The sequence below is a fragment of the Stegodyphus dumicola genome, chromosome X2, assembly GCF_044657685.1.
Source record: "Stegodyphus dumicola isolate Sdum_Otavi_A_Nest chromosome X2, ASM4465768v1".
Taxonomy (NCBI): domain Eukaryota; kingdom Metazoa; phylum Arthropoda; class Arachnida; order Araneae; family Eresidae; genus Stegodyphus; species Stegodyphus dumicola.
In genome coordinates, this window is record NC_140781.1 from 130969001 (window position 1) to 130982349 (window position 13349).

General features: G+C 30.2%; 1 protein-coding gene across 1 annotated transcript in view; it reads left to right on the top strand.

Annotated features, from left to right (window-relative positions):
• Positions 1–13349, top strand: part of LOC118181588 (alanine--glyoxylate aminotransferase 2, mitochondrial) — a 173922-nt gene that overhangs the window by 27458 nt on the left and 133115 nt on the right. The window contains exon 3 of the mRNA XM_035350742.1: positions 7887–8071. Coding sequence (XP_035206633.1) covers positions 7887–8071 — 185 coding nt within the window. The remainder of the gene's footprint in view (positions 1–7886; positions 8072–13349) is intronic.

Below are 13349 nucleotides of genomic sequence, written 5' to 3' on the forward strand. Positions count from 1 at the left end.
TATTTCAAAATCATTCACATTTGATTTATTATTGTCAGCTTCAATTTTGGTCTCGGGCTCAAAATGAATTTTCTTTGGGCTTAAATTTGTGTAGTCTTTCAAAAGCTTTCTGCATTAGTTTTCTTTTCAAATAGCATTAGTTAGTTTTCAAATGTCTCCGATTACTTGGTGTTATTTTGTTTACTGCACACGATAAATTTACTTTCGGCACAGTATTGTATTTCAACAGTTTCTTTTGCGGCAATCCAAGCAAGCGATTTCTCATGTCATCTTCATAATCACTGCACAGAAAATGTTCGCCGCAAATTCTTGGGTTTTTCACATTAATAGGATCCTGTCTTTGACATTTATGTATCCATTCTTTCGACAAAAGCAAATTGTCCTTTGGGAAAGCATGAAATACAATATCTCTTCCTTTCGTATAAATGTTACGGCACGTTGCTACAGCACAAGAAGCATTATTACATAAAGGGTACTTTAAATATAGAATTTAAAAGGAAAACTGATTAAAACTATATATATATACACAAATAGTTAAATATTTTCATTATTAGAAAACAAATATGTATGATTAAAATTAATTTAGGATATGTGACCTCCAGAAAATCGTCTTGCAACTGAATAAAACTACAGTTTTAAAGGCACGAAATGAGAGCAGGTGCAACAGAGACACGTCAGATTACTTCCAGTTCACCCCTTCCATGAGGCTTGCGTCGGCGAGGAGTCGAACAAAGGAATGACCTAGCCCTTCTATTTATGCCTGTCGCTAGGGTTAGCATTAAAATTCTATTGTTCTGGAAACCAAGTCCAAAAATATGGTTTCTGGAATTGGAGGTACATTTTCAAAATGCTGCAATAATGGCAGATCAATTTAAATATGATTATATCATCAAGTGCATCGAAGCTGAAATATTATCACAAGTGTGGATATTTTGATTAATCCTCCAAAAGTCTATGAATACATTACAATAAAAGCAGGCTTGTTTTTATCTTTGTGGACTCTGAAACCCAAAAGACTCAAAAGCTACTAACTTAAGTCGAATTGGGTGATAAAGTAAAACCTTTCGAACTATTATGTGAAATGAAGAATTTGCCTACTGATAAGGTGGGTAAACCTTTTATTAAAACTCTCTGGCTTCAAAGGCTAACAGTAGACATGACAAGCAGTTTATCAATCAGTGTTGATGATTTATCAAAATTGGCAAATCTGTTGTTTGTAGTAAAAAGAGAAATTTTCCATTTTTTGTGAAAAGCATAAATTTTGTTTATTATAGTCATTTCTTTGTTATTGGAATTACAATATGTTTTTGAAATATGCAGCTGATTTTCTGTGAGAGAATTATAGAACGTTTTTCATAGAATATTAAAATTGTTACTTGCTTTATCAGTTTTAGTAATAGTAAATTGTTTTTTCTATTGTGGGAACTTCTGAAGTAAATCTTTCCAATTTTTAATTCTTTTAGACCCTTTAATTTTATCAATATTCTTTTTACTTTGTTCTGATATTTAATTTTTTCATTCTTTAAAAAGATATGTTGGTAAACGTAGGAGAGAACTTGCTTTCAGTGTGAACTTATCAATATCTGCAGAAATACTTTTGAAACAATTGAATTTATGCATGTATTTATTTCACTGGTCTAAATTTTGTTCCTTTTTTCATAAGCTGCTTTACTTCTTAATCTTGTATAGCCATCTAGATTTCCTGTAATTATATATTTATGTTATTCATCTACCTACAGAAGAAATCTCTCTTCATTACAGTATGAGGTTGCAGACAAATTTTCACGATGATTGGTAATATAACTACTTAGTTTTTTGTTACTCTATTGCAGAAAATATTTGTCGAGCTTGTTTAAAGACTTTATGCAGGTTAAGATCATCAAAACTTCTATGAAGAAAGTTGATGTATAGAAAATTCTTTTATACTTAGGTGAATTACAGTAAAATTAAAATCTGACCAAGTCAAGTACTAAATCTTTGATAAGGCTATTTCCTGTAAACTTATTTGTGAAGGAATTTTAAATTATAAGTAGATGATGTGAGGGAATGAATAAAGGTTGTCAAGAATATTTTTCTTAAAATTAATCTTATCAAACATATCCTGGAATTTTTTATTGTACTAAAATAATATTTGTAGAAGTTCTTACTTTCTTGCTTTTTCCTCTAGTACTTCTTTATGTTTTCTTGGTGAAAAAGACTTAATTTGTTATAGATTGTAGTTGCATATGGATAAAGCTTCCTAAATTGTAAAATATTTAGAGATTCTTTAAACCATCAATTTTTAAGATTAGAACAGTATCTAAAATTTTAATAGCTATATTGTTAAAATCATGAAATTTAAAATGTTCTAGTTCCTTGGTAGGTGTATTATTACTATTGTTATTGATTGAAAATTCTTTAATGTTGATCTGTGGTTGTTGATTCTGATGTTAAGATAAATTTGTCCAATGTAAAGAAGATTGAAAGTTTTATGTGTTATGGAGTAAATACAATTAAACGTTTTTCAAAGTGATTGCTGTTTTTGTAGCAAGAGGGTTGATTTGGAGTGTCATTATGTCTACAGATTAATTAGTTGGAACTCTGACATTCCTTAATTTCTATGTACTTGATATGAGCAAAAAGTAAAAGTAATCTGGGAGTTAGTCTAAATTACAGTAAAGTTTATAAAGGAAAACTTCAACCCTTTGTTTTGTATTGGTTAGTTCTAAACCCCTATTTTATTAGAAGAAGCATTTATAGCTGCTTACTGTATTACAGTATCATAAATGTTTTGTTTTAAAACAAAGTTATCCCACTATTACGATAAATCAGTTGTAGACAAGAAGTAAGAAATTTAGATCCAAATTCAGTGAGATACGAAAGCAATGAAATTCAGTACCAATAAAATCCAAAACTCCCACAAATATGTAAAAAGTCAACCTATTGTCACCAAACCAGAAGAATTGCCACAAACTACGCATATATATGAAATACAAAAATTAAAATAATATATGGGAAGAGGAAGGCAGTCAAATTCTGATTCAGTATTACCAAGAGGAGGTAGATCAGATTCAAAACCACTGCTTTTCTGTTCATCCAAAATTAGCTGATAAACCATTTCAAATTATTTATTTGTAACAGTTCACCTGAAAAATCCTGAATGCCTCCTCTATGAAGAGGAATCCGTAATGAAATGAAAATATACAAAAACAAATCTGTATGTAATACATTCCGTGTCCAATGAAGTAAAAGACTAAGTAAATATTTAGACATATTTTACTGAAATTAAATACAAATAAAATAAATACAGAATATACAAAAAAATTGCACAAAATATACCCAGAAATAATACAAAATATACATAAATTAAAACTTACACAGAAATAATACAGAATATAAATAATAATTAACAGAAAACTTAATTCAGAATCTACCATTGAGCAAATGAAGCACGGAACACTGAAATTCAAAAGTGGACACCATCGCTGGCAAAACAAATTGACGATGGCAAATTTGAATCTCTCACTGTTTAAAATTTCACAAGACCAATAAAAAAAATAATTAATTGTAGATTATCTGGATCTTAGCATTTATAATCTTAAAGAAGCAAGAGCAAGACTATTTAATAGAAGAAGAGAAATAAATTTTTTTGCAACTAAGGTTATAAACTGGAATACCAACATTGCTAAAAATGTTATAGCAATTGCAATTTTTAATCGTCACACCAAAATTAAAAAAGTATGCGCATAAATTGAACAACAGCAGCAAGAATTTCTTTTCCCTACTAAAAATTTAGAAGTTAATGAAGTTTTAATTAACTGCATAAACAGTTTACTTAAAAAAGCTAGAGTGGTCTACACACTGTAAAATTTTTTAAAGTAATGAATTTTTTATCTGATAGCTCAAATAGAAAGACGGATGTTTTAAGAGATTTTATAGTATAATTTATGTATTTGTATTACTGTACAATTTTTCTTAACTTTACTTTTATTAACAGAGGGCCTATTCTTTTCTAGTCATCTTGATAAGCCTATGATGTGAAAATTTTATTCTTTTTTCCATTTTCTTACTCTATGCTTCTGGCAGCCATGGGCATCTACTTTTGAATTTTGGTCTTTTGTTCTTTGTTTGCTTTCTGAATACTCTCTGTTAATTTCTATGTATATTTAATATTATTATATTTTATTTGTGTTTAATTTCAGTAAAATATATTTAATTATTTTTTATTTTACTTTATTGGACATTGAATTTACTACATATGGATTTGTTTTTTATATTTTCATTTCATTTCATTTACCAGATTCCTCTGCATAAAGGAGGCATATAGGATTTTTCTTGTGAACTTTTACAATTAAATAATTTATAATGGTTCTTCAACTAGTTTTGGATGAACAAAAACGCAGTGGTTTTCTTGGGTTCAGAATCTATTGAATCTGATTTACTTCCTTTTGATAACGCTGAATTAGAATATGTTTGCATTTCTCTTCCTATATATTTTTTATAACTTTTGTATTTCACATATCTGTAGTTTATGCCAATTCTGGTTTGGTGACAACGGTTTGATTTTTTATGTATTTATGGGAATTTTGGATTTTATTGGTATTGAATTTCTTGGTTCTAAATTTCTTACTTTTTGTCTATAATTATATATGTATAAGGGGTGTTCAAATGAAAAGGTACGAAACATCATAACAACCAGACTGGTTGAATTTGAATATATTGCTTTGGCATAAGGTAGTGAGTGACACATGTAAGGATGCGAAAGTAGTGTCCGATGTGGTTGTGTGCATATGCAAGTTCTTGCACATGATGCCGGAGTGAAGCAGGCAATTGTGTGTTCAATGCAATTGATGCGGCAGTGCATGTGATGACATCTTGGCATTCACATTGCAAAATTTGATAAATGAGAAGCAGCAAGATGTTATCAGATTTCTGACTGTGGAAGGGATTAAACTGAGTGATATTCATTGCTGGATGGTGGCCATATATGGAGGAGATTGTGTCCAACATGTCAGGGAGAAAGTGGAGTGCCAGTTTTCGGGAAGGTTTGAAGTGTTTGAGTGATGACCTGAGACTAGGCCAGGTAAAAACAGCAATCATGGTTGAACTCATCGACAAAGTGAACGACTTGTTGAGAAGTGACATCGCAAAGGGAACTTGGACGATGAGCTGATGGGCACAGTGGAGGACTGGCTCCTGTAACAGCTACAGGAATTCTGGGAAGACAGAATCCTTCGGCTTGTGAAACAGTGGGATAATTGTGCTCCGGTGATTACTTGTGAATAAGGACTGTAGCATATCTATAGTGTCGTTTCATACCTTTTCATTTGAACACCCCTAATATACAGTACAAAGTCAGAAATCCGGATGTCCATTATCCGGAATGGTCTAAAATCTGGACCTCAAAACCACCAATAATGTTTTTCTCTTAGGCTTTACGCATGTGCATTTGATTCTCCCCTCCACCCATAGTAATACATCTGGAGAGTTCCGACTCTTAATTTCACTTCGACACTGAATAAAATACCTTGTTGTTGAAGAAACAGTCATTTTAGCATAAATTTGTATGATCAGTAATTTGGCTCTGTTGCTGCGTATCTGCTTGGCATACATCTCAAACTGAAACATTCCACATAGATACATCATTGATCTGTCACCAACCTGACGAATCATTTTAATTATATTTTCCTTTCACCACCGCATGTTTATCAAAACATGACAACTTGAGTAATGACTCGTGTAGCAATGCCTAAACAATTTTTTTTTATGTTAGTAATTGAATAAATAAAGGAATATGGTAACCTTTTATGTTGACATTACACTTGGCAATGATTACAGATTTAAGTTAAATGTGCTAAAAAATGTTAATTTTAATAAGGAAAAATTTACTAAAATTTTCTTCCATATGCTAAAAATAGATTTTGCTTATGATACTCATAGACCCAAAGATTACATTTAGGGCTATTTGAATTAAAAATAACTGATTTGTCATTCACATAAACCACATAGATCCACAAAGAAGAAACAGCGCCAGGGCTTGTATGGCCGCAACGAGTCGCAGAGTATAGGACCCACAGAGAATGCATCAGGCGGTAAGATATCTAACGCTGGCCCTCAATAAGGCTTAAGTATATGTGGGAATTTATTTATTCAGAACTCTGAAGACCTCAGAACTCTGATAAGCCTTAAGCATGTGCAAGAAATAGACATAAGTATAATAAATAACATACAATTCAGGCTTAATTGTCTCATTGCGCGATAGACGCAAGATAAAATTTAACGGAACAACTTGTCGTTAGTCACCAAGCTTATGATGCATAGCCAAATATGTACAGTGAAGGATAGCTAATTTGATGATGATAGCCGCTAATTTTAAAGATTTTCGGATATCGCAAAACAAAGGTGAAATTTTCCAATTAACTAATTTTGTAAGGAAATGTAGAGAAGCAGTAATTAATGAAGGTGATATAAAAGAAGTTTTTCATTGTGATGACAATGCTTCTCAATCATCAATCAATTAATGAATGGCGAAAGCTGTAGAATGGTTCTAGATCCAGAAAAAAATGCTACCGATAGTTAAGAAAGTGACAGAGAAGTTACTGAAAAACAAGAAAATTTCGATTGGCAGTTAGTCGGAATTCTCGAAAATTGCAGTTACAGGACTTCAACAATGTAACTAAACAAGAGATTATGTCTGTCTACAAAATTAAAGAGAAAGTATTAGCACAAAAAAACGAAGCAACTTGCATTGAAAGAAATGTTTAATAAGGTAAACAAATAAATATTAAGCTTTTTTTTTTTTTTTTTTTTTTTTGTAAATCTTGATACCCTTTAGATCATAAATATGTACTTCATTATTTCATAAATCACGATTTCATATTTTTAATTTTATAATGTCTACATGCCATATTACTAGATTTAAACTGATAATCTAATATCTGGAAAAATCCCAAATCCGGAACTGCCGAAGTCCCGATGAGTCCGGATTTTGGACTTTGTTCTGTATATATATATATACAGAGAGAGAGAGTCATGTTAATTACATAAAAAATATGAAATTCTTGCATATCCTTTCTTGGGTTTCTTTTCATGACAATCTGTTTATATTTAAAAATGATGTGCATACATAATTGTGATGCTCTGAGAATCTAGTTGCAGCTCTTAAAATTCCTGGATTCTTTAACGTGGCTGCAATTGTCATGAAATTTAATTCTATCGTTTAAAATCGTCTGGACCTTTGGGTGGTCATCTTAGAAAAACTGCTTACTGTATGCAAAAATTACCAAAGCCTTTTGTCTTGTTAAAACAAATTGTTTATAGTTATGATTGTAAATCTGTGAAATAATATAGATGCTCTGTTTTAACATCATATTTAAATTTTACCTGTTAGTGTATTGCAAAGTTTATAAATCCTGCAAAATTTTTACTAATTATAGTGATTTCAGTACTTGCATAATTTGAACCCAATATTAATCAAAAGCTGAAATTCATACAAAAGATAGTTGCAGTCATGCAGTGTAATCAGATACGTTGAAATTTAGTACCGTTTCTTTAAATAATTTTATTTCTGATTTTATTCTCAGTAGCATTTCTTATTTCAAAACAAAATAATGCATTGTATAAGAATTACAATCCAATTTTTATTTTTAATTTTTATGTAAATAAATTATTCACATGTGTACCTAACTAAAAAAAATATTTCAATTACTTAAGCAGTACTAATGTTAATTCATTCAGATTATTATTCTCATCTGTGTTTAACTGCTTGAATTAGTATTTTATGTGCTCAAGGAGTACTTAAATCAGTGCTTTTACTTTTCCCTTTTATGCTTCTGCTTTCTTGTTATATGTAATTTGATGTATAATAATTTAATTCCATTTAATATGTATTTTATCTTTCTTTGTAGGGAATTAGTTATGATGAAGCTATGAATATCAGGAAAAAGAATATCAGCAATTGTTTTCCTCTGTTGTATAAGAATCCCATCATGATAACTCAAGGTCACATGCAGTGGGTATGGGATGATAAAGGAAAAAGATATTTAGATATGTTTGGTGGAATTGTTACTATTAGCGTTGGACATTGCCATCCGTGAGTTTGTTTTCGTAGCTTTGTATGGTTCATGTTTAATATGATTTTTAAAAGTTATTCAGCTTAATCTAAGCTTTCAAACAGTATTTAATGCAGTAAGACATAGTATGATGGCTCAAAAATGAATATGGAAAAAATGTAAACTGAATTATGCTATTTCAAGAATAACATAACCTCTGTTATGAGGGTAGCAAATGAAAGTTTGCAAGAGATGATGCCTTTATAAATGAAAATTAATTCTTGCATCTTTTGAAAATTAGTTTACTTCCACTTTTCTTTTGGCATAACTTTTCTAAATATTTAACTTAAATGTTATTAATTATTATGCAGTCAATAAATGTTGTGCATTCAGTAGTAGTTATTCAACATATCAAAAACAATGTTGGGCATTTTTGATTAAGGAAAGTTTAAGTATATTCTGCTGTTATAGAGATGACTTTTCATTAAAAAATAATAAATAAATAAATAAATAAAATAGAATTTCACATGATATATTTGAAAAAATTACAGAAATGTTTATATTAATTATATAAATTTTTAAGGGAAAAATAGCTTGCTATATAAATTATTTAATGAAATTTGTATTTCTATTAATCTTCAGTTAAAATTATGAGGTATTTCATTTGCAAGCAAATTAATCTTCCCTAGGATTTTTTAGGCTCAGAGGTTTGCCTCTTTTCCTATAAATTAATATAGAATAAAGTAGTACTGTATGTATTATAATTGAAAAGGTTTGCATAACTTTATAGGCTTAAATTTATGTAACTGTAACTAGAATCAAAACTTCTTTGAGTATTGAGAGTTGATTTATAATAATGATTGCACAAAATTTATACAGAGTGCATCGGAAAAATATATATACAATTTGAAATGTTGTAGAAAATTTATTTTCCAACCTACAAGGTTAAATTTCTATGAAAAGTAAGGCTGCAGTCCAATTTGAAAAAATAAGTATATTTTCTGGTCAAAGTGAATATTCCAAATGGTGGATAAAATAAATGTTCGAAATGGTGGCTTTTTCAGCATCGACACACTTTTGAGTTCGAGTCACGACTGATTTTGTACTTGCACTAAAATGTCCAACAGGATTTTTGCGCACCTCGCTTAAATCTCATTCCGAACTATGTCAAGGTTATGTGGTTTACAACAGTACACTTAGGCTATTACTATGCCCCATAAGACCGAGTGCCGTAATGTCTGAAGAGCAGGCAGGAAACTCAATTGGACCCCTGCATCCAATCCACTGGCCTGGTACATTTTGAACCAGGTATTCTTGCACATCCCTATGATAGTGTGGAGGGGCCATCTTCTTGGTAATAAAACCTGTCATTGCCATTCATTACACAAATGGCAGGGAAAATTGAATCACCAAGCAATGTTAGGTACTTTTTTCCAATTAGAGTACCTTTGTAGCAGTTGCTACATCACAAAAACGTTATTTATTGTTTTAAGAATAACTTTTCGCTACTATTTTTTAAAGAAAATTATTTATTACTTCTTAAGACATCGATCTTTTAAAACATTATTATTTTAATAATTTAATTGTTTATTTAGGACATTGTCCGGCCCACCTGACAAGCTAAGCTCGTCTTATGACACAAAGGGGCTGCGCCCATGTTACGCTACACACAAAAAACAAACCAACCATAAGAACAAATACATTTTATACAATAGTAAATCAAGGTTACAAAGCTATAAAAACATCACATTACACAACAATAAAGAACTAACAAGTAAATAAGGGGTTAGTACGATATCACGTAAAAAATAAATAAATAAGGGGTTAGTATGACATTAAGTAACAACAATATAAAACAGACAAAAACTAATGCCAAGCAAGTTGTCAAAGTTGTACAAACAGTCAAAAGTTGAATTCAAGCCACAATTATTTTAATCATATTCTTTATTTATCATTGCCATTTGTAGTTGCATAAAGTTGTAGAAACAAAGAGATGATGTATGGTTTATAGAGGTTACACTACTCCCTTTCCAAGCAATATAGCTGCTGTACTATGATTCTATAATTCTAAAACTAATGAGTGGACTGTATAAATAGTAAACTAACTGTTTTATTAACAGTAATTAACTACATTCAGTACTAGTACATGCTCTGGCATGTTGCTTAGCTGAATCAGGGGGCCTAATGAGTGTTTTTTTCTATATACAATAATAGGTGGCGCTGTATTCTAACATGCCGCTGCCCATTGAAATTCCAAATTTCAGTACGTAAATTATAAACATACATTTTAACAAATTCAAGAACAACTAATTCTACAGTACAAATATGAAAGCTAATAGATATTTTTTCATCCTGAATATAATATAACATTTTAAAGAACATAAACTAATTCACTATGTTGCAATCTACTCTTTAAAACAGTTTCATTTTAATATAAAGCACAATTTCCAATAAGAACACAATAATATAAAGCTAAACATTGTTATGCTGGATAGGTAATAAACATATTTAACATCGAATATATACACCATTTGATGTTTTCAGTTTTACAACTTTGGTTTTATTATCTTTACCAGGTAAAACTTCTACAATTCTAGCTAAAGACCATTTAAAGGGGGAAAGATTATCTTCCTTTAACACAACTAACATACCTGCCTTTAAATTTTCTTTATTAATAAACCATTTGGGGCATTGTTGGAGATGATGTAAAAATAATGTTTGGCAACATTTCTAAATAAGTTAAATGAACTTAGAAACAATCTGACATTTAGAAAAGTTTTATTATCTGTAAGATGAGATAAATCTGGTTCAGAGTAAGAAGTAATGGAACATCGAATTAAAAAATGACCCAGCATTAAGGCTTTAAAATCATTCACATCTGTTGATAAAGATAAAATTGGACAAGAATTGAGAATACCTTCAATTTGTGTGACAACAGACCAAAATTCTTCTAAAGTCAATTTGTAACTGCTGATTCTACACTGAAGATGATATTTAAATGACTTAATATCTGCATCCCATAAACCACCAAAATTTGGTGCTCTAGGTAGAATCAGTTTCCAGTTTATACCTGCAGATGTTAAGAAATCTACTATATCAGAATTAGATTTAAGGTCTAAGCTATGCAATTTTTTCAGTTCTGGTTTTGCACCAACCATATTAGTACCATTATCTGACATTATGGTATTACATTTTCCACGTCTAGCAATAAATCTTTTAATAGTAGCAAGTAATGCTGTAGTTAAATCATTTACTATAAAATGCAGAACGGGAAGTGTATTTTTACTTTCTCCCTAGGAAATGCAACTTGCAACTAAATTTGGAGATTTATCAGGTCTTGGCGAAATTATGACACCAAGCGCATGCGCAAAAGGAAAGTAATTTTGTCGGTTTATGTTGCAAATTTGTGATGGCTGCAAGTATGTCAAACGAAGTGGAAAATGAATTTTATAAAATTTTATTTGATGGATGTTCCTACGAAGTAGTGTTTTCTAAGTTCGGAGGCAAAGAGGATTTCGACTGCGAGATTAGATGCGATCTTAATACTGAAGATAGATGGGAAAATTGGAAAATACATTTTGAAGCTGTTTCCCATGTGCATTGGATTATTTCTTCCAAAACAAAACAATGCAAATTGGAAAGAGCAAAGTTTATTTTTAAGAAGGATTATGTGTATCAACATGCAAGTCTAAATAAGAAAGAGACTAGTTTTAGAAATAAAGAATGCTTAGCTGCTTTACATGTCAGAACTTAAAAAAAAATAATAAGTATATGAGATGTCATGATTAGTATGTTGCAAAGAATCTGTGCACTTTGATTAAAGTTTCATTTCGGCATACACATCGATGTGGTGTTCATGAAGTGTGGAATTGTTCACGCCCAATTAGTGAAAGAAGTGTTCATCAACTGCTTTCATACTGGCAAAATAACAATTAATAATATAATAAAATTTTTATTTTGCTATACATTCACAGAGTTCACTGTTAGTAAATATCATCAAAATATTGACGATAAAGGTAGTCTCATAAGCACGTATCTAAGCGTAGGAATTGTTCTACCTAATGGGCAATATGTTTTATTACTCTTCATGATATTCAGTACCTCATATTTCTTATATTGAAATATACTTAAGATATCGCCATTATTTTAATTGCTCTAGTTAAGTTGGAAGACACTTTTTACAACAGCCGAAAGCACATTAGATTACAATTGTTAAGCTTATTAATTTATCCATTACATTATAAAATAGTGAACAAATTTATAGTTTTTATATGTACTATATGTATATTAAAATGACAGCTTCAGAATATAAAATTATTCATACGATGGAAGGAAAAATCATTTAACTAATTGATCATATAATAATAAGTTAATTGAATGTTTAAGCAATTAATAACATATAGTAACTTTCTATTTAGTTAAATTCAAAACAAATCACAGACTCCTCTGACAGTAACATCAGTCCATGAAATCATTGTGACCAAGAGTGCACTTGGTTGTGTCTGTCATTAGTTTAAACCTTGGGCACATTTTTAATGACATTATAGGTGCCCAGCTCTGTCTCATTTTGAAACAATGACCAGGAGATAGAGCCAAAAATCATCTACCACTCTTGTTCCTACTTGTAACTAGGACTTTTTGTTCCATGCTATTTAATGTGCACCCATGCCACAAAGTAAAGAGAAATTTAAATGCCACCAACCTGCACCCCTTTTATTCTCATTCTAAACTTTAAAAAATAAATATAGATTTATCATATGAATACAGCGTATCAAAACAAAAATATATGTTGTACTCGATTTTTTGTTGGTTCAATCTTAAAAAATCTCTCTTATGTGACCTCAATCATTTGAAAGAAAATAGGAAGTATATCTGAACAATGGCAAGTTCTGTATTTTTAGTAGAAAGCCCACTCAGTCTCTAAATATTAAAAATAAATATTTAGTATTAATAAATATTTTTTATGCTTGGTAATTTATTATTCCAGAATTGTATGACTATAATAACTAAATCTTTATCACATGCCACTTCATTTTTACAGAAGTTTTAAATCTGCTCCCACAAAGAATTAAGGATTATAAAAGAAAGCATAGATTTTCATTTTTCTAGAATGAAAAAGTGAAATTATTATTTATCATTTTTGTAATGACTGCAAAAATGAAAGACATAATTTTAAGAAATCATACTAATCTAAGGCTGTTTTTTCAAAATGCTTTGATCATGTATGAAAACAAATTTTTGTATATCGAATATATAATTTTTAATATTTTATGCTAACCTTGACACAATATAAACTTGAATTGCCAGTGCTATGAGCAA